The sequence below is a fragment of the Adiantum capillus-veneris genome, chromosome 25, assembly GCF_014529385.1.
Source record: "Adiantum capillus-veneris isolate H3 chromosome 25, ASM1452938v2, whole genome shotgun sequence".
In the NCBI taxonomy this organism is placed as follows: Eukaryota; Viridiplantae; Streptophyta; class Polypodiopsida; order Polypodiales; family Pteridaceae; genus Adiantum; species Adiantum capillus-veneris.
The window spans coordinates 134,322,193-134,346,621 of record NC_140955.1 but is presented as its reverse complement, the minus strand read 5'-3'; the positions used below and the strand labels follow the sequence as shown (position 1 = coordinate 134,346,621).

Here is a 24,429-nt window from a genome sequence, read left to right as displayed (position 1 = left end):
GCCGTTTTGCTCAGGTGAGTGGCACTGCTCTTATCAAACGCAACCCCTCTCGAAGATGAAGGTCCCTAATGATGTGTCTGTGTTAAGACTCAAAGAACGATTCTAGAGGCCAAATTTCGGTATGTGAGACAGGACAGTGTACATGTGTCCCCTGGGTATCCAGAAAAAAGGACAAAAATCCTGAAAATAAACATGCTACAAAATAAAATAGACCAACTGGGGTTTGTATACGTGTGTATTGAAGGATAAGCGGGATGGAGCTCCAACCCTAATGGATGTGAAACTATTATGTGCTGGGGAGGGGCATGCAGTAGTCAAATCCCTCGGATGGCCCTGTTATGTACTCTCTGGGTCCCTTATCCTGGTGCTCTAGAATGTCTACGGACTCGAACTATCACCACCTGCACAGGTGAGAGTTGGCCATACATCTGAATCTTTAGTAAGAAGCAACCGAGCAGTCTTTAGTCTCTCGAGTCAAATATAAATGAAATGAAATTTCTGTCTGTGTCTGCAACAGGCCTAAAAGCCTATGAGACCAGAAAATTGAGAGAGAGAGAGAGAGAGAGAGAGAGAGAGAGAGAGGCTTGACACCATTTTCAAAAGAATTACTTTCCATTCATTGCAAAGAATTACAATATAATGTGAGAGTCCATCCCAAAATGGGAAGACGTGTAGAGGATATTTACAAATGTATGCCGAATATGTATTACAACTCATTTCAATCTATAATTTGTGGCAATAGGCCCTCAAACCAATCAATACGTGATGTGTGTAATAAGATGTACAAATACAAAACTTGAGCCAGTATACACCATTCGCGTCCACCCTGCAGAGCTTCTAGCACCGACCTTCCTTCGATTGCAATCCGCCCTTGCTATTATGACTGCCATATGAGCACTCTTTGTCCACGGAACGCTGTCAATATCTTGTGGATTGATTAGGAAATGAAGTAAATAAAGAATAACCCAGACCCGCAATCAGAACGTAATCTGGCCAGACGACCCGAAGACAAAGCAGCGACTCCTAGTGTACAACGATTTTACAAGGCCACCACGAGGCTTCAAGGCTAACAGATCCCAAACTCTTTTAAAACGCGAATGTGGAACCTGCATTGATGCGTTACATCACAATTCATGATGCTTGAGGCTGCAAAAAGAAGAAACCGGGGTTTTCTCGAAGCACAGGAGGAGGATCAATATCTGACAGATCGGCTTCAGGCATCGATTTTGAAATATCATCAACAGAAAACGGAATGCTGCAGCCAACAATAGGTTTTTAAAAATAAGCCCCTATAAGCAAACGAAGAAACCTTACAACTTGTTCTTACCTTGAATCATCGTCCAGTAAGAAAGAATTGCTCACTGCATTGTTTGAATCTTCCGTCATTAGAACTCTCATATTCGCAATGACCTGTTGGTAATGTGAGTTCAGTAAATGAGAGTGAAGAACTCTGTGATTGACATGCAGCACAGTAACAAATTGAGTGCAACACCCTTTTTATGAGCAATTGGTTAAAACACTGTTAATGCAGTCCTCATGAGGTCACTCAATCAAGTTGCAGAGGCAGGGACTTCCAATGACAAACAAAGGTAGAGTTGCCTTGCCACATAGAACACAACCAGGTAAATTTCCTTCATTTCCTCTTACATTTATGATTGGTATCATGATATTTGACAGGCAGAACTCACCTGCTTTAGAACTCTCCGTGTAAGCTTTTGGCTCAGTACCTTAGACACATGCAGGTACTTGGTAATATTCTAATGCTAGAGAGGTAATATTCTAATGCTAGAGTGCCCTTTTCATCAGGTAGCTGCTCAAAGAACTTCCTTTCAAATGCAAACACGGTCAGATCTTCAAAACAAAAAGAGTCCCTATGGATTAGGCTCTATACCGCATGATTTAAGGATGTACACAAAAGGCATCCCCAATAACGTACACCATACTATAACACCTACAGAAGCATTTCAACCGGGTACAAAGTCTGTAGCAACCACCCCGTACATCACACCAACGGTGCTCAGTCAAACCCATTCTAAAAGAAATGACCTACGCAGGAAGCCAACATTTTACCTCCCAGGAAGGGCTACTAGTCAAATTGAGGACTCGCGTGAGTGGAGATTAACTCAAATTTCAGATCTTATTCCATCACACTCACCTCAGGAGAAAGACTGTGAGTCCCGTATTTGTCATCCCAGTACATAGTGCTAATTCGATAGAGTTGTTGTATGCTTAGAACCTACATAAAAAATGTAAGTTCTTTAGACATAGAACAGAAACTTGTTTTGTTGGCAGGAGATAATAAGTCAAATCTGACCGATACTTACAGGACAGAGGTCATGAGTTATCTCGTCCAACGACTTCTTCGGTTTCTGGTGAATCACCTTCAGAAAACACAACCACTTAGCTATATAGTTTCTACTACTCAGATAAAAGAAAAACCCTACTTGCCAATATGAAACTTATAGCTTACCAAAAATCCTACAGCCTGCCTTATATGCTTAAGCTCATCCCATGCAGAACCAGCATACTGTTAAGAAGAAACAATTTGTTAAGTACCATTGAACAGAAATGACGACCCCCCATCTACCCTTTGCCCCTCGAGACGGAAGAAAAAGGGGGGAAAAAAACAAAAGACTTCATACCTCCTCTGAAGCTTCATAAACCCAGTGTTCTAATTCTGCTAGGCCAGCCTTGACGTACTCACCATTACTAAATGAGCAGCATTCTCGTCGCAACAAGAGACTGGGGAAAATAGTAAGCATCAAAAATTGCCCAAAACCAGCACTGAAATCTTTGAGGCTTACAAAAAAATACCTGTTAAAGAGCTGAACGTTTATGTATGAAAAAATTTGAGTAAAAACCTTTCTAACAAAGAAGGCTGACACCTGAGGTGAGCAAAAAGGCCATATGTGAGATATTAATCACATGAAAATAAACAGAACAGGGGAATGAAGGCCCGACATGATTAGCTCGCATGGTGCTGAGCAGGTTGCTGAGGCTTTTGATAATACTGTGCCAATGACTACTTAGTATCTGCTGCGCTGTACTGCTGGCATGCACAGATCTTGATGCAGCCTTTCCTAGTGTTGCCCTGGAAGTTCTTGGTGCCTGCCAGAGCATTAAAACACCTGAGACCGACGTAGGTTTTTTCTTTTTTTTTAAGTGCAGAATGCTACAAGAAAAATTGTGGTCCTCTAACGAAAGAAGGTTAGCCTATACTCGCTCATGACCATCAATGAACTTACACACATTGCTGAACGCAAGAACTGAAACGTAAAATGCAAACATTCTGGCTCATGAACATCAATAAAAATTGACATGGCTAATGAGCATACTAGTTCAAGACCATCAACGACCTCACATGCAATGTTGCATGCAAGAACAATATACCAATTCAGAGCCAACCAAAAATTCACACATAATTGCTGCACACACAAGCAGAACCATAGAAACACTAACACTCAACCTGAATGCAAAGCCCAAGAAGAGGAGTGATTTCTTTCTTCAAATTGTCACGGATCATCCCATAAATCTTCTCAACATATGCCGTAAGTTGTTGCTTGAACAACAAGGCAGGGTATTTTGCTTCAACTTGCCGTAATGAATCCAGTCCACCAATAACTCCTCCGTTGCCAAATGATAAACCTCCACTCGCAGGCGAAGAACGAAAGCCCTACAGAAATCTTTATGAGCACCAAAACAGCTCGGCAAGTTTACAAAAGCAATATGAAAAGGAAGAAAGTAAAATATGCAATCATCAAATGGTGCAAAAGCTAAAACCTGCGTCATTCTGCCAAAAAGAGTGACAGAAGAAGTTCTCCGCCTTTGCTGGGAAAGACCGCCTGCACCACTTGCTTTGAGAGTACGTTGGAGAAGGAAAAGAAGCATGGATGTGTTGGTTAGCCAGTAGGATAAAATGTCATTGTTCTCTTGGCTCTGGCATCACATGCGACAAAAAGTTGGTTTGAGATCAACAACTGAGACTGGGCGGCAAAAAAATAAAGACACTGGGTATCTGAGTAGCTAAGGAAAACAAAGAGACACAGCATGCTGCCAACACAAGAAGTAAACCATTGGTCCATATTCAAGAGGGCACTCAAAACCAGACAGAATATATCTGAAAAGGCATACAGGATTGGAATTAAGCAGGATAGCCTGAAAGAAAGCCTCTACCTCGATAGCTGTACCGATTGTTTGTATGATTTGATCAAAAACATTTGTTCTTTCAGCCTCAAAAGAACGCCATTGCAAAAGAGACTTGTAGATGATGCACGCCGCAACAGGTCTGTCTCGACTGAAACCGACATCCTGAGTAACGCATTTCAATAATGCATCGAGGTTCTCCTGCATCCAACAGAGGTTTGTTTTAGTGCAGATTATGACAAAGGTCATTATCTTCATCACCCAATACTCAGAATAACATCCATTTTCACTTGGATACCTGTTGTCTGTCTGCAGTGAGAACCTTCTGTCGCCTCTGCTCTGCTTCAGACTGCTCCTTCCCTTCAGGGGATGGAACGCTAACTGGCGATTCCTGACAACAAGGATTCGAATAAAATCTTCAGACATAATCAAGCACCTTCATGCTTGCTTAGAACGTGTAGAAGAATGTGGCAATTTCAGTAGATTGTGTGGCTGGTTAGTCCAGTTGAAGATCTAGTGCAAATTTTCTAGGCGAATGATCAATTATGTCAAAAACTAAGTTGAAGGAGAGTTCAACCTGGCAGAAGAATGTAGGTACTCAGATAGAATGTAAAAGAATGTAAAAAGCTACTAGTTTATTTCAATTGTGGTATCTCTATTTGCCTTGCAAGCAAGACGTGCATGATTGGACGTTGGGTATGTAAAATATTCAAAGTTGAGTTGCAACATATGGAAATTGTGGCTTGATGTGCTAACAAAAATTACGGAATGACTTCTGGATCAAAAATGAGAAGTTAAACTTACCGGAGTTGTCTTAACTTCACCATTACTAAGAAGTCCATTCTCTGGGCTCCTCTGAACAAATAAGGGCAAGATGAGGCTTGATATAAGTAAAACAAACCATGATGTCACATCCTAACTCGATAATCACCTGTAGAACTGTGCTTTTGAACCGGTTACTCAAACCCTTCGCCGGAGATATATTTAAGGCTTGCTGGCGAAGGACCTGATTTTCTGATTCCAGATTGGACAACTTCTCTTCCAGCCTGCACAATAATCACCACAAAAAATATATCATACAATACATAGCTTATGTCTGTCACCAGTTAACACTTGTTATAATGTATGAACAGTATCTGAGACCCAACCTTTGCATAGCCTCTTGTAACTGCTCTATTCTTGACTCCGACTCAATTGCTCTCTTAATCTTTTCATCACTCTCCTTCTTTGCTGCCAAAAACTTTTCTTCTGCCTCTGCTGCTCGTTTTTCTAAGGAGCTCATTAATTCCTGATAATTGTCCATAGCAACAAACACACTGACTAAGCATTCACAAGCTCAAATCAAATGGATGTTATATAGGAAACCCACTACAATCTCGAATGATGACCACAGCTTCAATCACAATGACAACATTGATGTGACAATACAATGTAAGAACGTCATTCAGCTAAAAAACTGTTCTTGTAGAGAAGGGGTTCCTTTTGGTTTGACAAAAGTACATATAACCCCAGGAACGATAAGACCACCTACAAGAGTCGATGAAACAGAACAAGCATGTTACACATAAAGCAACATCCCACTTAGCCTCACATAGTACAAATGATACTTGAGCCAACAGTTCCTTATAATGGTCACACAACTGCTAATTTCGACAATCATAAAAAATATGGCATATTAGACAGATCAACTATGTAAAAAATATATTCGAAGATCCAGAAGTCTATGTATATATGGTCTGGGATGTTCCTTTATTTCTAAATGGATTTACAAGCATTTGGATGAGGATGGGGTCTAGGGCGGGCCTCTTTTCTTGCAAGGTGATTTACAAGCATTTGGATGAGATTATGGAGGTGATTTAACATAGAAATGAAATAAGGCTTTACCCACTAGACTCTGAATTTCATTTTGGGGGAAAATATTAAATTTAAATAAACTAGCCACTTTGCCTATTTGAATTCAAAAGTTGTCCTTCCATGGCTTTCTTAATACTGAAGATTTGACTCCCTTAAACTGCCAAACAACTGTGAATTTCAACAGACAACTATGGAATATTAGACAGATTAACTTCATTAAGTCCAAAGACATAGCGAACGAAGTGCAAAATATATAGTCGAATATCCAAACATCTGATCAACACATGATAAGATTATTTGAGTGTTCCAGTTCATTGCAAAAAAAAGAACCCTTCAAGGATTAACCAATAATTACCTTGAAGCTTGCATTTTCAGCCTCCAGTTTCTCAAGTTTAGCATTGCTAACTTCATTAACTTGCATCACTTGCGTCTCTTTTATTGTGGTAGCAGCTTGATCAGCAGCCTGCTTGCTGAGGACCCGTTCTTTTGCAATTAAAGAATTTGCAGACTCTAGTTGAGTCTGCATATCATTGATTGTATTCTGCAGCTTGGAAACCTCTTGTAACTTCGCTTCCTCTAGATCAGTCTGCATATGCAAAACGTATTAACTTCACTACACTTACATCCATAAAGACAGACCAGACATAAAACAATTGACACTTTGGAAAACAAACTATCCATTTTTGACATTAACTAGAAGTAAGAGTTCAGCGATCTCTACAAGAACTTAAAAGATACGATAATTAAGGCCCATTATGGCATGCTTCTCTCCTTGACTAGTGAAACTTCAACATAGCTTTGAACACTATGGTTGTGTGTACACAAGCCACTTTCGTGGCTATAAGCAACTATTTTTTAAATTCATATTCTGATGAACCATAAAAAAAATCTCATCAAATTCTTTTAGGGATTTGTTCTCAAGGCATGTAAGAAGTTCATAAAAAATAGTAATAAACTTTTCTATATGAAATTATCATTTTTCAAGGGTCATCTTTTAGGTACTTGTATCAAACAAAAATTGCTCAAAACTTTAGCTATCCCATGTAGACCCCTTGAAAGTTCTCAAAGCACACTAATTTTTTTTTAAAATTACCTGGCACATATACAATGAGAGTCAATACATATACTCTTTTGAGGAAAAAAACTGTCTCATTTTTTGCCTAAAAACGTATATGCTATAAAATTTAAAAGGCCAGTTTTGTGGCTTTTTACTATTTAGAAAAATCATAATTTTTGACTTCGCATTTTTTTGGAGAAATGATATACCAAGGTGTTCCGCTTAAGTCACAAGACCTCAATGATATAACATGTTCATAAATACAACATCTTAAAGCCAATTCTATAGAATGAGGTGCCAAGCCACTATTGTGACTCAAACAAAAACCAAGTGTTAAGCATGGGTGAGACCCCTACCAACCATGGCACCATAATCTTGGCTCCTTACCCTAGAGCAGCAAAATCATAGACAAACCCACCCCAGTTCCACCCTCAATTCTGTTCACATCACTTCACTAGGTATCTGTTTTTGCTTAATAGTTGCACTACAAGAAAATTTTCAAAAGAACAATCAACCCTAATTCACTCAGTAACCCCAGGGCCCAGCCCACAACCTTTCTACGTCTTCTAAAATTGCCCGCATTAGTGTAAAACTTTCCCGTCCTGAAGACAAAACATTTAAATGCCAGGAGAATGCAATCAAAATCGCATATCCAAAGCAATGAACGATAACGGCAAAACAAGATGAAGCACACACAAAAGAATATTACATAAATAGCTAGAGGAAATCAAAACATTACTCGTAGTCGTTTCTCCAGTTGAAGGCGCAGCGTAAGTTCTTCACAGCGCTTCTCAAGTTTTGTCTTTGCTTCTTGCAGTGCACCAGTCTCTTTAGCAGCCTGTCAGACCAGGTAAAGTTACAATGAGAAGAAAATTAAACTTGCAAACATTTGGAAATTGAACATCCCTAGACACTGTAAAGTCCCAAAGCTCAATTAACGCAAAGTTGGATTAGAAAATGTTTAAGTTCTATCCTTGAAGAGAGTAACAAAAAAGGGTAACCTTTCTTCCACCAAACAAAAACTTATGTTCTGAATTCATGACTTGAAATTGGAGCCAAGCATGTTTCAAACCTTGTTAATAAAATAAGGGTACATACAAGCAAAAAATATGCTTTCAACACTAGACATCCAATTTCCAGGCCACAATAGCTTAAAGTTGACCTTTTCTTGGCACAACTAATCTCACATTTCACACCTCTATAAAGATGTTCAATCATGATTTGGCTGAGGAATACATTACACAAATGAACAATATTTTAAGATATACAATCTTCTATTACAATTCATGCATCATTCATTTTACCTAGAGCTGCATAAAACTCAAAAGATCCAGGGAATGACCAAAGTCACCTTATATAGGACATAGACTCGTGGGAGTGAGCCACAAGATAATAACCTTCAGCTCCTTCATGCATAGTATTACTCATACAATAACATCCCCCGCATCTTCAGTGCCCCAATAGTGGTGTAGAACTACATATCAATATATGCACCACAAACACCACCACCCCCCCCCCCCCCCAAAAAAAAAAAGAAACAAACGTGTAAAACAATAACCATGGATGAGTTTCAAGTGAATGTTTTGGAGAAGTGGACATGAAGCTTTCGAGTGACTGAATGTTGCCAATAGGATGAGATCTCGGATTCTTGCACTTAAAATATCAATTGTCCTAAATGTTTTCATTAAATACAACATGCATGTAGCTATATTTTATTTCGTCTTGATATGACTTGAAACTTGTGATATACTTTCCATAAAGTAAATGGGAGTCAGAACCATGTGGCTTAAGAGGAATCATAGACCACAAAAGCAATTTTTAAAGAGAGGAGATTACTGAGATACAACATGAAACCCACTCTCAACCTGATGTCGGTGTGATCCAATTTTCAGGCCACAATAGCTGAAAGTAGACCTTTCCTTGGCACAACTAATCTCACGTTTCAAAACATATGCTACCTTACACTGAACCAGAATTAACATATAAAAATGAGCCCACCTCCAAAGAGCCAGCTGGGCTCATCAAAGATGGAAGCTACTTGCCAGCAGCTATGCATCTCATGGTGTGAACTTCCTGCATACTAATTAACATTGCGTGTTTACAATTTTGACTTTTCTTGGAAAGAGAATTTTCCCTCCCAGTTTTCACGAGTAGCTAAGCCTCATCCGAAATGAATGGCAAACAGCTTAAGCGATAACTCAAGAGTACAATACCAAAAAACATTGCCAATACAAGATAAAAGGTTTTGACAAGCTTGCTTTCTGTGATAGAAGTGAGAATCTTACCATTTTAAGTTTTTTCAACTCTTTTCGTGCAGCTCTTCCACGCCAAATGCATTGAATTGTAAGAGTTGCTTTCCGCAATTTCTTATAATCTGACCGAGCCTTGTAGCCACGCCATGTTGTCTACATCATCGATATAAAAATACTGTCACCAACTTGGATAAAAATTTGCAGATACTAAAAGGGAATGAAGCGAGATATTTTTCATTTGCCTAGATAAAAGACCTCACTAAAATCAAAACCAACATACACACCTGAATTTTGATAGCAGCTCGGGTTTCCTTTCTAAACCTGAATTCCTTGCGTGCCTTCATTCCACGGAAGGCTGCTTGGATAACAATGGCCGCTGCCCGCACCTTCCTGTAAGATTTTCGAGCTAGCCATCCACGAACGTGTTTCTGAATTTGAATGGCTGCAGCTTCCCTCTTCAACCTTTCGTACTGCTTCCGAGCCATCTTTCCTGAGACATGAGGCAGGGGCTTACACAAATACCTTTGAAATCCCCTCAAAATGAATTTTACAAAGAGGGTCTCTGAATAGAAGAGCCTTACCTCGCCATCTGGCCTGCACACAGATAGCAGCCTTGCGTAAGGCTTTGAGCTCTCTCTGAGCAAGGAATGTACGTACTCTCCTTTGAATAACTTTAGCTGCACTACCTAACATTTCTGCTCTTCTGGAATCTAACTCAGCCATTTGACCAGCCCTTAAAAACACTTTGGTTTTACCAATCTGTCAAAAATCACAAAATAAGGTCTGAATTGGAAGGCCCTCTTAAATACCGCGATACATTATCTTCCCAAATCACTGAATGGTTCTCTCTTGAGTACACCCACCATACAAAGAGGGTGGCACGCTAAGCCAGTGTACAATGTACAAAACGAACTAAATTAATCCTCTAGTTGAGAAATACATCACAGTCTTTTACTGCCAGACACAACTAAAGGAGGAAAAACAAGGTTCCCAAGAACTTCACCTGGTAGTTGCTTAATTTGACCTTCTTTAGTATCTGTTCAGTAGCAGCCTTCTCATCGAAACTGCAAAAGCAAACAACTGGCAGCTAAAACCGAGGACTGTATTACCATACAATCTGCGGCTATGGAATTATAGAAAACAAGCTAAAACTAGAAATGTGGCTGAGAATAACAAGAGGTGCTAAGAAATTTACACCTCTCATCATGCAGCTCAGGGGCCAGCAGGCCAAACCGATCAACAAATTCATCAAACGTTCTCCTTGTAGGGTAACCAGCACAACTAATGCGCACTGCTTCCAGTACACCCTGAAAAGGACTCAAGTTAGTGAAGCCCCACTACCATGAGCAACACGTTTGAATACGTAGGTGTAACATCAGTCCTGTGCTTAAGTGCTAAAAGATGAGTGTCTTGCTACAAGACTGGAACGTACTCCACACCGGAGCTGTTGTAGCACATTAGAGTTCTCAAAACGGCCTGGCTTATTGTATGGGTTTGGCTTCACACATCGGATATAGTGAGGCTCCGTTGAGTTTAGTGTTTCCATAAGTGCTTGCAGTTGTTGCTGAAAAACGAATCACTTGATCAGTTGTACAATGTCGCTTCAAACATTACAGCATTCTCTGCCAAAAATCTACAGTTAAACCGAAAGAATCATTAATCTCAAGCTCTGGAATTCCATATCTTTATGCATACCTTGAAACGAGTTCCAATTGAGGAGAATTTATATGACGACTTAGATGGTTCTTCTGGAGATGGCGGAAACAGACTAGCTACAAAAGGGCATCTAGACGAGCCTAATAAGGCTTGATGTTCAGCAACAACATAATCCTTATTCTTGTCAAGGAAGAGATCTGCCTGGTAAGTGACCTGGCATATGAAAGAACCATAAGTAAGAATCGAAACCCAAGAAAGAAACATACAACCATACTACTTACCAAGCACACCGTCTTACCTCACCGGCATAATGAGAAATGATGAAGTCTGTACGAGAAAGCTTGGGTTTGATGAACCTTTTGTGATTCTTAAATGTCTGAAAAAGTTTAGTCGCAAAGGTTTCATGGGTTGCTTTTGGAAACATGCTGCAAAAACAAATAGCAATCATAAATTAACAGCTTAATCAGTTCCTGCGATATGACTTTCTAAGTTGAATGCAGACACTAATTTAGAGAAAGAAAGAGTCTATTAATGTCTCTTGAAAGGTGAATGTGGCCCATGAGACCAAAACAGTACAGGTATCCCTCATCTAAGAAAAACATGAAAATCTAAAACTATGAGCATTGTCATGACTGCACTACCTAACTAAAAATACAACCGAAGTCCAGAACGTACAAGGTGTCGTTGAAATCCACTGTCTCAATGGAGCCTCTCTCTAATGAAATTCGGGAAAATAACTCGTGTGTGTGGCTGAGATCACATGGCACAGAGTGGCTGAGATGCCATGGCTTCTTCTGTGGAACTCAAAAATAGATATGATCCATCCATGATGTGAGTATCTTGCATAGTTAGCCGGAACGGGAACGGGGAACGGGAGGGTCCAGAACAGGACGGGAACGGGGAGGAGGAGGGGGGCCCGGAATGGGAACGGGACCGGAATGGCCGACTAAAGTAAGGCTTGAATTACCTCCATTCAGCTTAGTCCCAAATCAACTCCTAAACACCCCAAAACTGCCCTCAAACTGCCCCAAGTATGTCCCCCAAACAGCCCCAAATCTGCCCCCAAATGCCTACTTTTGCCTGTTCCGCCCCGTTCCCACCCGTTTTGGTTACACCCTGTTCCGGAACGGTGTTTCGTTCCCGACTCTGTTTCGGGAACAGACTCGTCCGGGACGCCGTTTCGGAACGTTTGGGCTGCGTTCCACCCATTCCCTCTAATCACACTCTCAGCCACCATAGCTGTTCAGTCAACTCTAGTAGAAGTTCATCCACTAGTCTCTACACTAATCACTCTTATATATACCTTCCACTTCTCCAATGCACCCCCGCATACGGGATTTTAAGAGTGCCACATGGTAGCCTGTGGGGAACTGCCCTCAAACTTTAAGAAACATTTCTCCACAAAGCTTCACAAATCCTTTTTTTTTCTTTTTTTTTTAAGTCCCCACTTTTGATTTTCTTTCTTTCTCTGCACACTTGTCAGATGGAGGTTCCGTAAAATCTCCCCGCAACCTTGCACTACCGGCTTCAACCCCTACAAGTTGCACTGCATCTTGAGACTTCTGTGATCACAAAGACTTGACCCAAAACTTGTGAAAAACCATCTAACTCACATATGCAAATGTCATCGAATAACCTGCCATATCTCCTAGTTCAAGATTTTGCTTGATGAGTCATCAACTCCTATAGGCTTCTTATGAGGCATAGCACTTAGTAAACCCTACCAAGGCTGAAAAATCCCTAATAGCACACCTATCGAGGTGGCCAAGCTGGCACATAACTAGCCCCTAGTGAAACTTCAACTCCTCACAACTTGGTCGTTTGAGCTCTGGTTGCCAATTTGAAAAGACCAACATGCACCTAAGTCAAGCACTTCAATTCTCTCCACAATATAGATATGTTATCATAGGCATATAGATAAGCATTTGGCCCCACAAGGAGTAGAGCTCCATGTAGCCCTCGTATCTCACCCACACCTGTACACCCTCCACAGCCCCTAACACAGATACATTTTGTTGGTTGTATATGATGACATTGATACTCTGTACATGGTTTTGTCTCATAGACCGGTTTTATTTGGTGTCTACAAGACGTTAATAACATCTTTCTTCCTTTCTTTCTTTCTTTCTTTATTTCTACTACACGCCGCCTATCCTTGATTTAAACTCTGATTGTCTATGTGCACAATAAAGTATGCACCGAACAAGTAAAGCTTCCACGAACATAGAGCACAGATGATTGCCAACAGCTCTTTCTCATTAGTATGTGCAACCCACTCAGGCTAAGGGATCAGTCTGCTCTCATAGGCTATCACATGACCCTCCTCCTCTACAAAACAGGCCCAATGCTACTTCCACATGCATCACTTTTAATAAGTCAATTGACCTTTTTTGAATAGCAAATGCAGTAGATTGTGGCATGATCTTTATATTCTCTTGTCCCGCATCGCTCCCATCTGAGCTGCTAGAGCTTCTCACAGAAATCAATAGCCATTTCCAGTGTTGACGAAATCTGGCAACAATAGAACTGGACCAGTAGTGAGCAGTGAGCTTCTCCTTAAAACCTTTTCAAGGAACTTGGAAGTGATTTTCCTTCGCCCCGAACTCAAAGGAGCACCTTTCTCAGTCAAATCATGTAAAGGAGCTGCAACCTTGGCAAAGATTCTAATGAAATGTCACGAGCACAAGCCCAAAAACCTCATCATATAGTCCAAAAGAGGTCCTGAAGGCTGTTCTGTGAACATATCCAGGTGCCATCCAAATCTGAGGATATCCACTCTTCAAGTTTTTTGCTCCTCAAACGTGCGGATCCCTGCAACCTTTCAATTGATCCATGGGGCGTAGGAAACCGATTTTTGGTGGTGATCTTCTTTTGAGCTCTGTAATCTAAACACATCCTCCAAGATCCATCCTTATTTTCTACAAGAAGAACTGAAGAACAAAAAGGTGAAGAACTAGTTGAATCAAACCCTGTTGTGAGAGTGGGCACTTGCATGACCATAGGTCATTGTTATACTAAAGCCACATCGCATTTTTTCTGTTTTATTGTGTTTGCTCTTTCACCCATTTCAAACCGCTCCAACGTTTACTAGGCAACCATTTCTACATTTCACGCCCCTGAGATGCCAAACTCTATATATGGGCACACTACCTCTCTGACGCTCTAGATACGTTTGTGCAAATGTAGTCTCTAATGTCTCTTGCCGAGGAAAATGTGGCATTATCCCGAAAATGCACCCTCCTTGACGAGCACCGACAAACTCCCCTAGATCTCCACCAAGATGAACTGATATACAGACATTATTACCAGGCACCCATCATCATGTGACCTGACCCTTCTCAATGATTGCTCCTGATGTAAAAACATGATCTAAAGTATAATGTCTGTCTGAACAGTGAACCCAGCCTGCTGACCCACTGATCTCATGTCATGTACCCCCAGCCAATTGCTCATAGCCTGCTCTATGATAGAGCCATATAACTTTGGTAATGGGTGGTGGCCAATCATGATGGTCCTGTAGTTGCTAGAAAGTAGCAGGTCTCCTATGAGACCAAAGCAATACACACAAAGTGGAAAGTATCCCTAGACTCTCATGCAATGGAGAAAAGAAGACAAGACTTCGCTAAATGCTGATAAATTGTCTGTCTAAAATCACAAAATATTCAAGATATCACTGAGATATACAAGAACTAGAGGGACAGAAACCAAAAGATATTTTTGGTCAGTAAATAAAAAGGTTTCCAAGGTTTCTAAGCTTGTACATAAGAAGCACCCAAAAGAAGATCTCAGATGATGAAGGGAAGTAAAAGTTGAAAGACATCGTGAACAAAAATTGGAAACTACAAAATACGTACCAAGCTTCATCAAGAAGAGCGATAATTCCTAGTGGTTTCTGCAAAATAAGAAAAGCCAAATCACAAATCTTGCAATCAAGCGTTCAAAGAAAAGTCCAGCAGTGTGTGCCTGGACTTCCTCTAAAACCCTCCAAAAGCGCATGGTGTATAGAACCAATGCATCCCTTTATCACAGCCCTAAAAGGAAGATTTGTGAAATAGAAATTGAAGACTCCATTTTAAGATGAGGCCTATAACCTTTGCCAAAATTGACAGCATTTACCTTCTCTATCATGTCCAAAACATCTTGGTTATCAACAAATTCAATATAGCTCCAATTGATTTCTTCTTTTGTGTACTCTTCTTGCTCCATCTTGAACACGTGCTGTTTCAGCATGAAATTTTCAGATACATCAGCCATTGACACTCAGATGCACGTGGAGGAAAACTTGCTCAACCATATTGTAAGAGTAACAAAGGAATCATTGACTTCAACATATCCAAGAGGGTATACCTGATTGAAATGCTGTTGCAGTTTCTCATTTGTGAGGTTTATACAGAACTGCTCAAAGCTGTCCAAAAATCCAATAAGAAATCAATTACCTATGAAAGAGCCTAAAGCTGTCTCATTCCCCAGAGAACCCTAAACCAGTCAACAAGAAAATCATCTCAACCAATCAATAACACACAGTGCACCATCCGTATGTCAATTCGTTCTCATTGCTACAAGCTACAGAACCGTCGAACTTTCAGAAGAAGATGTTGCAACATTTACAAATGCATGACAAGGAAACAACATGTGAGCAGACAAAACAAATTGAACAAGTGGCCAATAAACAGAAAACGCTTTTAGGATAGTCAGAAAGCCTTAGTCCTAAATCTTTTGCAAAAGCAAGCAAATTAGTTGTAACTAGCTTAGCCAAAAGAGCCACCTGTTAGTCTTGAAGCTCTCAAATCCGTAGATATCGAGTACACCAATCAATGTCTTTGAATCAGGATCTTGACCAATCGATTTATTAACTTTATCAACAAGCCTGTAAAAAAAGAAGATAGATCAAGCTTTGATAAGAATAAAGACATATAAAAGAGGAGACTTCATATTACCAATCAAAAAGTCGGGAGTAAACAGTCTTTGCCAATGTGTCTCGATTTGTTGTTGCTGAGACGGGATCTAAAGTCTTAGTAATATTCTCATCTCGTGTAACAATGATACGTGTGGAAAGAGACTCCAATAAGCTCTGTTTATCACACCTGAAATTTACAATCAGAAACATCACCATTTAACCTGTAAAATTTCTTGAACTTCTCAAGTTTATTAATTATTTTTAAAAAATCCTTTCTAAAATTACATGAGTAGCTCAGCTGCAACTTGTAAGTGGAATTTTGATTTCTCATCCTTCAAGACGGATGAGTCAGCTTCCTTCCCTTGAATGAAGTCAATGTTTCCTAGATGCAGTATAGAAGCCACAACTCGAAAAATAGCTTCCTGCATATTGAAAACCATTGCGCAAGTTCACCAATTAGAACGCACAACACCTTTTGTTGTTAACTATGACAAAGAAAAAACATGTGCACCTGTTCATCCAAGCTTATTCCCACGATATCCATGGCCCTTCTAGTCTTTGCATACTCCCTGCCGCTGTTAGTATGATCTAACTCATAGCAACTACTCTGATTAAGGTAATGAAATGATCTTGGGTCTCCAAGCTTGTACCTTTCAGCATCCTAAATCAGAGAAACTGGTGGATAAGATTCTCAAAACAGAAGTTCAAACATCAGACAAAATTATTCTTTATGTTCACCTCAGCCGAAGCACACAGCTGATAAAAGCAATGATAGTTCCGCTCAGGATCAGAAATTTGCACGACTCGAGATCTTTCAAGCAGATACGTTCGTACGGCAGCCCCTGATATTCTTCCACTCCCATCAAACTGAAGCTCCACAAATTTTCCAAACCGACTGCACAAACATTTTCAAACATCTGTCAATTTCCCATGCCCCTGCTTACAGCTGAAATAATTGGCCCTTACCTCCAATCGTTACGATCGTTTCACGGTAATACATAACAGAAGTCACCATCTAAAAGTTCCTTTCAAATGACTAACATCTATTCTCATGACAGATGCCATAAAGTGGATGAATTCAAGATGAACTCACAAGATTCAATAACTAAAAGAGCCAACTTTGCTACAATAAAGAAGCTGCCTCACCTGTGACACGACCCCGTCTGCCCTGTTCCACGACCTGCTGCAGGGCAACTTGCTAGTTTGTGACCTGCTGCAGCACGGCTTTATTGTTCGCAGCCAGCAGTGCATTAGCCTCCACCTGCAGCACATCATGTTCCCGCGCCTAAGAGTGCATGCACCCTCTGTACATAGCCAGCTGCAACCAGCCCTCATTTTGTAGAGAACTGCCATGGTGCGGTTTGCCTTTGTCTGCACTAAGGGGGAAGCTGAAGGTTTCATCTATGTTGGTAGCCATCCCCATTGCACATTTAGACAAGCACGTGAAACCGGCCAATACACAGTAGAGGGCGGTACTAATTCAATTACCTGTTGAGTACACAGATGCATCCAGTGACTAAAATGTCACTGCACACACAAAGACCGACACCCTTTAGGCCCCAAAGACCGACGCCCCTTCTTTATTCGATTGGAAGCAAACGATCTGAATACTTACACCAAACTCTTACCAAGCTGTCCAAACCTGTCAAGGGCAGAAATTGCAGGTTTTCAACCCCATTTCCGTAACATACCGGCGCCAAAATCTCTATGGGTCAAAAGTACAAGCCTACGACACATTCCCATGCATTTAAGAAACTTTCCGGTGAGGAAATTTCAGCCTGCTGTAATTCTCTGTTTTGGACACTAGCAAGTGCCCAAACTCTTGTATAACCACCCCAAGGCTTCACTAGAGTTATATTGCAATTTAGGTGTAAAACCCTAAACTTGCAAATAAATGCAGCAAGCTGCAATTCTCTGTTTTGGATCGTTTTGAGTGGAGCAAACTCATATATGTGTGTCTCAGGAGCTCCCGCACGCAATGGGACACTTCCCCTTTGATTTGGATGAGTTTTCAAGCGAGAAAATTGTAACAGAAGGGCACCATGTGCCAACGGAAAAGAACAGACCAAACAGACTCTTAAACACTTCAATGCAATTGAACTAAAAAAGAGCGAGAGAGCCCACACGAGATGTGGAGTGGCGTAGTTCCACCCCCTGAATGCAACGGCCCCAAACCATGGCGCCCCTTTCGCTATTTCTTTATATTGCTTCAACTTTGTACATCACACGTGGCCTCAGACTTCAACCTTTAGGATTTTTAAGGTTTGGTCCCTCGGCAGATGGTCAGAAGTTCTGTAAGTTGGTCGGTTCTATTCTCTTGTTCCCTCAGCCATTCTTCTTCTTGTTGGGCATGCCACATCATCATTGTGATAGTAGATGCAGAGCAGAGGCAAGACTGTACGAATTTTCTGTGTTTTGTATTGAGGTCGCCACGAGGCACATTGTATGGGACTGTACGAATTTTCCACGTTTTGCATCGAGGAGGAACGCTGTACGGATTTCCACGAATTACGCTAGCCGATTTAAGTTGATTTCAATGCTAGCTTTTGGGAGCATATGCTTTTGGGGATTAGTGCTTTTGGGGCTCTGCTTTTAGGCATCCCTTTGTGTTGTAAACGATCTTGGCCCTCACTCTGTAGAACATCTGGACGCAAAGTCTAAGTGCAGATGACCCTCGGGATTTGTAATGTTGCAAGCATAATAATAAAGAAATACCGAAAGGGACGCCAATCTTTGGGGCCAGTGCATATGGGCACGGAACTCCTTCGTGCCGTCGACTCTCTCTCTCTCTCTCTCTCTCTCTCTCTCTCTGACACTTTACTGGGGAGAGCTAGAGAGAGGCAATCCCAGAGACACATTACAGATTTCTTTTCACTAGATATGGGACAGCCAGAGGAGCAGCCACCACTGCAGAGCTCGTCCCACACTCATTCGACCACTACTGGCACTCTCATCGACCGAGCATTGGAGCTACAGAGATACAGACGACCGCGACTGAGGAGAGGAGCTACACAGCATCGACGGAGACTACAACAGAAGATTCGAGCCATACTCTCTCGACATCCAGAGTGCAGATGAGGATGGATCCTCACCATTTCTTCCATCTTTGTTTCACACACTGTTACATCCAGTTTACCGGGTACCTATTGTATCAGCTGCTACACCCACGTAGTTTTAGATTGTAGTAGTAGTAGTAGTATTTTGTTCCACTTCTAGTTCTTTTCTAGTTCTTTTGTACCCAGACATGGTATTAGATTCACTATTTTGTAACTGATTGGTCTCATAGGTCATTTTGGCCTTTTGAAGACGTTAATATAACTTTTCATTTCATTTCATTTCTCTCTCTCTCTCAAGACGGGCACCGCGTGCCAATACAAAAGAGCAAACTGAACAGACTTTTAGCACTTCATTAACAAATAAACTGAGAGAGAGAGAGAGAGAGAGACGACACGCGACACGGAGTGGCGGAATTCCACCCGAAAGAGTATTGGCCCCAAACCTTGGCGCCCCTTTCGGTATTTCTTTATATTGCATCAACACAATACAAGCCGGTACTCGAGACTCTGCACATTCGCCAAGAAGCATGCCAGAGAATGAGCCCTAACCACATATTTAAAGGCCCTTGGCCTGAAAAGCAGTTTACATGAAAAGCCTTCAACTCAAAAGCTTCTGGTCCAAAAAGAATTGCCAAAAGCTGCCAGCGTAATTTACGGAAATCCGTAAAGTCCTACCACGTCATCACTGCCATCGCAAAACGCGGAAATCCGTATAGCCTGCCAAGAGAGAAATCATCTTCTACTTAGAGACACGTCAAGCCCCTGGGCAATCTACGCCACATGTCAGTGGATTCAAATGGGAGACAACCTGGAGACAGGAGACTCTATCACAGCACACAAGACGGGGCTCGGGAGGAGTGGCAATTTTATATAGGGAGGAGTTGCAGCCATTGGTACATATAGCCCACAAGGATGAGCAAGCTAGGTACATGTGGGTGAGATTGAGAGCATGTAACAGACTTGGACACTCCAAGTCAAGAATCAATCAGGCCCGGCGGAGTTCCGTGCCTAGAGATATTGGCCCCAAAGACTAAAGTCCCTTTCGGTATTTCTTTATGTATTAATCAATGATCAAAGTACAAGAGAGCGGTTAGGGTTTCACTCTCAGACTCTGCGTCCAGATACTCTGGTGAGTGTGAGTCCTCGCCACTCATTTATTGATTACAAGGATTGCCAAAAGCAGAGCCCCAAAAGCTTCAGATCCAAAAGCCTAAAATAAAAGCAAAATCTCTTTCCTCTCTCAAGCTCTCTTGAGCTTTAGGAAAATAAACTCTCTCTCTCTCTTTTGAAATTGCGTAGGAAAAAGCAGTTGACGCAATTTCTGTCAGCGCAATCTCCGCAGTATTCCGTACGGTGCCACGTTATCATGCCAGCACATTTCACAGAATCTCCGCATGCTGCTGGGGTGAGGGTTAGGGTTTATGACAGTTTTTAGGGTTAGTGTTAGGGTTAGGGTTTTGGCAGATTTTAGGGTTTGCAGGTTTTAGGGTTACGGTTTGCAAAATTAGGGTTTTCAACAGCTCGGCTCCGGACAGACACGTCATCACTTTGTGACATACCCCCCTCTTGAAAGCATTGTAATCCCCCTCAATTACGCCTGCAAAACACATAGAGGCCATAAACCATCTTAACAGACACTTACTGTTCGTACCTACGTACTAGGAACAGACATCTAGCACATGTACCAATCAACAGTCACATCACAGGACATCACTACACATCACAGGACATCACATGACATTCAACATTCATTCGGATCTTACACCATGATTTATTGGCAATGTAGCTAGCAATTGTATCTAGATCCAATCGGGACCTCATCGATGTCCGATTGACTAACCCCTATTGCAACCATGTCTATTCGAGATCAATCGAACCAAAATGCTGCAGTCATTTCGTCTATCAGTTCCTGCACTCAAAAGAAGTCAAGAACAAATCAATATCATAATCAGGAATTTAATTTCATAAAGTCATACAACAGAATATTGTCAGCTTTCAGTATCCTTGAAGCTTAAAGAGACATCAATGACTCTAGTATCTAAATCAAGGCATCTGTTGACAACGGAGCGGAGTGACTCCCCTCTTGTGCATCCCCCTGCACCAGATCTCCGGCCAAGCTGAATTCTGGGTTCCATTTGGAGTAGACTATGCTAAACCAAAAGCATCGAGGTAAAGTTTCACAATCTGAGGAGTATCTGCTAGGTCCTCCTCCTCCATCCACTTCGCATCCAATGCAAGATAGTTCTTGAACTTAACCAAGAATCGCCTTCGGACTTTTCCTTTATCCTTCGTATCCTTATGTGCCAAAATCTGTTTAGGAACAAGGATCCCCTCGTTTTCTTCCACTTCGGGTTGCTCATCAGGCTCCCCATCATCGAGCACATCACCATTAAAAGCTTTCAAGAGACTCATGTCACAAAGTGATGACGTGGCGGACAGCAAAAACCCTAATTTCTGCCAAAAACCCTAAAATTCCTGCAAACCCTAATTTTTGCCAAAAACCCTAAATTCCGGAAATCGCGGAGGCGGATTATTATTATTAAAAAAAAAAAAAATTTGGAAAATGATGAGCGACGCGAATTTTGCTTTTGCTTTTTTTTTTATTAAAAAAAAAAGAGAAAAGACTCTCTAAGAGAGAGAGAGAACTGATGCTTTTGATTTCAAAAGCTTTTGGGGCTCTGCTTTTGGGCATCCCTTGTAACCTTTAAATTAGTGGTGAGGGCCTCACTTCTGAGAGCATCTGGACGCAGAGTCTGAGAGTGAAACCCTAACCGCTCTCTTGTACTTTGATCGATTAATACAAAAAGAAATACCGAAAGGGGCGCCAGTCTTTGGGGCCAATATCTCTAGGCACGGAACTCCACCGGGCCAGTGCAAATCTATTGTGATCTGTGAATTGTTTTGAAGTGGTTATTTGGTGCTGTCGCGGTTGATTCTTGACTTGGAGTGTCCAAGTTTGTTACAGTGGTATCAGAGCACGGCCGATTTCTCTTCTACGGGAAATCCGATCCCCGAATTTTTTTTCCGCGGCACCTATGGCTTCAGGCAATGATCAGTCGACTCCCTCTGCATCTGGAGATGCGGGCTGGGATCACAACGAAGATTCAGGCAGAGAGTATGGCCCGCCTCGGCCTACTCAGGCGGAGCAAAGAGAGATGGAACGTCGTCAATTGATTGGTGATGCAACAAAGATGATGCTCAATTTTGCCAAGGACCCGAAGATGGCAAAATATATGAATCAGACCTCTTTGGAAGAGGTACAGACAGAGTGGCAGAGAACCACAACACCACTCCCGAAACCCGCTCTCAAGAAACCTTCTGCCTCCAAGAAATATACGGAGAAGGAACTGGAGAACGTGGTTGATGCACGGATTGCTCAGCTTTTTGACGCGCAAACGAAAGCCAAAAAGCACGGCAAAAAGCAGAAGAAAGGCACTGACTTCCCGGGATATTTGGGTCGTCAGTCGACATTCGATAAAGCAAAGAAACTGAAGAAGCGCGTCAAGTTTGCAGGCCTACCCAGTTCTTCTTCTTCTTCTGACAATTCTTCTAGCTCCTCGGATTAGAGCGAAGAAGACAGAAAAAAAGCAAAAAGCGAAGCAAGACACAAAGCTTCGGAACGGGCAAGAAAAAGGCAAAGAAGGCTACATCTCGCCCAGAGACTGACAGTTCTACTGAGGACTCGTCTACAGACAGCTCAGATTCCGATGACGGAAACTTCTATGCGAACAAGAAGAATTTTTACAAAGCCAACCAGTATGACTTTCTCGAAGATAACAACAAGAAAGTCCGAGAGTTTAAGGAAGGTGGCCACTCGATCAAGTTTGATACTTTTCAGGATACTCAGATGCTTCGAAGGCTTTGTCTCTTATACAGCAGTTTGACATCGCTTTCGCGGGAGGACGCTATTCAGAGCACTCCAAGATTCGGAGAGCTGCCTCTTACTCTGAGGGGAATGCTCGTACTTGGTGGTCCACGCTTCTATTAAGCAAGACTGCCAGTTACATGGCTGAAATTCAAGAGGCTTTTTATTTCTTCTTGGTTGACTCAAGAGTTTGAGCGAGATATACGAGCTGCTTGGAACCATCTCCGGATGACCAAGAGCGATACAGTGAATTCTTATTGTGAAAGATTCTGGAGCTCTTTTTTACCCGCCTCTTCATTCAAGAAGATCTCGTTCAGAGAACAAATTGAGCGGTTTACCTTGGGTCTACCTACAGAGATCCGAGATCACTGCTTGGAACAGAAGTCAGCTTCTATTCAGGAGTTGATGAGTCATGCGAAGTGGGGCTTTGCCATTCACTCTGGCAGTCTGACCTACCCCACAGATGAGGCCATGACACAACGAGCCAAACAGACTTCTGGGAATGAAAGTAGAATGAAAAAGAGCAACCCAGAGAAAAAAAAAGGATGCACGACCCAAGCTTACTCCTGAGGAGAGAGCTCGCTTCATCAGAGAGGGGAAGTGCTTTGGATGCGGGAAACATGGACATATTTCCGCAAAGTGCCTTGATAAGGCACAGAAAGAACAGAATGATAAAGACGACGACAGGTCTGAGAGTTCGAGAGCAGCTGAGGAATGTGGCAGAAAAGGCAGATAGAAAAGCAGAACTGGTACCACATGGCGTGGGACTTGCACCGAATCAAATGAATGAAAGTACAAACTTTGCCGTTTTTTTTTTGGGGCAAAGTGAAGGATCAAGAAGCTCTTTTGAAGGAGCCAAGGCCAACTTCTTTTCACTTGGAATTGGCGGCTCGATTTGGAACTGCGCCCGACAGACTGACGCCACTGGCGGAGGTAGTTCGACTGGCACCCGGATGGGATGTTGCCATTACACCGAGCATTGGCAAACTTCGTTTGCAATGACAGGGGTGTTCAGGGCACGTGAGTGACGTTCTACTCGGGATCCCTTGGTACCACAAGAACTACGCCGTGGTTGACTACCGGGCCGAGAAAGCGACTTTGATAAATGAAGGGCTTAGAGATTGTACTTGATGAACTTCAGTTTTCTTACTCATTCTTTTGGGAGAACTGAACCATGGATAAAAGTTGAATATGTTTTGACCTGAAGAAAAGAACGCCAAGATTTTTTTCTCCACGCTCATGCCGATTGCTTTTGAGAGGGCCTGAAGATCATACCATTGATCTGATATCTGGAAGCACACCACCGAATCGGCCACCTTATTGTGTGAGCCGAGTACAGAATGAAAAGATTATGAACTCAGTGAAAGACCTCTTGGAAAAGGGTCTTGTCCAGCTTAGTACTTCACCGTATTGCTCTCCAGTGTTGTTGATTTTGAAGAAAGACAGATCTTGGAGAATGTGCATCGATTATAGCACTCTCAACGAAATCACCATCAAGAACAGATTTCCGATTCCTAGGATCGATGATATACTCGACAGGTTACAGGGATCCTCGTGCTTTAGCAGGATTGACTTGAAGAGTGGATATCATCAGATCAGGATAGCGCCAGGAGATGTCTACAAGACAGCTTTTCGGACGACTTTTGGGT

The 24,429-nt window shown here is 41.8% G+C and overlaps 1 protein-coding gene across 1 annotated transcript in view; it reads right to left on the bottom strand.

The window, feature by feature from the left end:
* Positions 1-593: 593 nt before the first annotated feature.
* LOC147425683 (myosin-9-like) overlaps positions 594-24,429 on the bottom strand; it is an 87,625-nt gene continuing 63,789 nt past the window's right edge. Inside the window, exons 7-39 of the mRNA XM_086500794.1 lie at positions 16,598-16,754; positions 16,371-16,520; positions 16,145-16,281; positions 15,900-16,046; positions 15,728-15,829; positions 15,310-15,367; positions 15,079-15,180; positions 14,817-14,854; positions 11,261-11,387; positions 11,002-11,175; positions 10,739-10,870; positions 10,504-10,613; positions 10,310-10,370; positions 9,888-10,065; positions 9,591-9,796; positions 9,340-9,459; positions 7,794-7,892; positions 6,353-6,583; positions 5,292-5,431; positions 5,075-5,189; positions 4,948-4,998; positions 4,442-4,534; positions 4,174-4,344; positions 3,781-3,936; positions 3,467-3,673; positions 2,962-3,108; positions 2,815-2,885; positions 2,643-2,742; positions 2,471-2,527; positions 2,325-2,381; positions 2,156-2,236; positions 1,328-1,410; positions 594-1,255 (exon numbers count right to left, since the gene is read on the bottom strand). Of these exons, the coding sequence (XP_086356920.1) occupies positions 1,132-1,255; positions 1,328-1,410; positions 2,156-2,236; positions 2,325-2,381; positions 2,471-2,527; positions 2,643-2,742; positions 2,815-2,885; positions 2,962-3,108; positions 3,467-3,673; positions 3,781-3,936; positions 4,174-4,344; positions 4,442-4,534; positions 4,948-4,998; positions 5,075-5,189; positions 5,292-5,431; positions 6,353-6,583; positions 7,794-7,892; positions 9,340-9,459; positions 9,591-9,796; positions 9,888-10,065; positions 10,310-10,370; positions 10,504-10,613; positions 10,739-10,870; positions 11,002-11,175; positions 11,261-11,387; positions 14,817-14,854; positions 15,079-15,180; positions 15,310-15,367; positions 15,728-15,829; positions 15,900-16,046; positions 16,145-16,281; positions 16,371-16,520; positions 16,598-16,754 (3,982 nt within the window). The 3' untranslated portion in view covers positions 594-1,131. The remainder of the gene's footprint in view (positions 1,256-1,327; positions 1,411-2,155; positions 2,237-2,324; positions 2,382-2,470; positions 2,528-2,642; positions 2,743-2,814; positions 2,886-2,961; positions 3,109-3,466; positions 3,674-3,780; positions 3,937-4,173; positions 4,345-4,441; positions 4,535-4,947; positions 4,999-5,074; positions 5,190-5,291; positions 5,432-6,352; positions 6,584-7,793; positions 7,893-9,339; positions 9,460-9,590; positions 9,797-9,887; positions 10,066-10,309; positions 10,371-10,503; positions 10,614-10,738; positions 10,871-11,001; positions 11,176-11,260; positions 11,388-14,816; positions 14,855-15,078; positions 15,181-15,309; positions 15,368-15,727; positions 15,830-15,899; positions 16,047-16,144; positions 16,282-16,370; positions 16,521-16,597; positions 16,755-24,429) is intronic.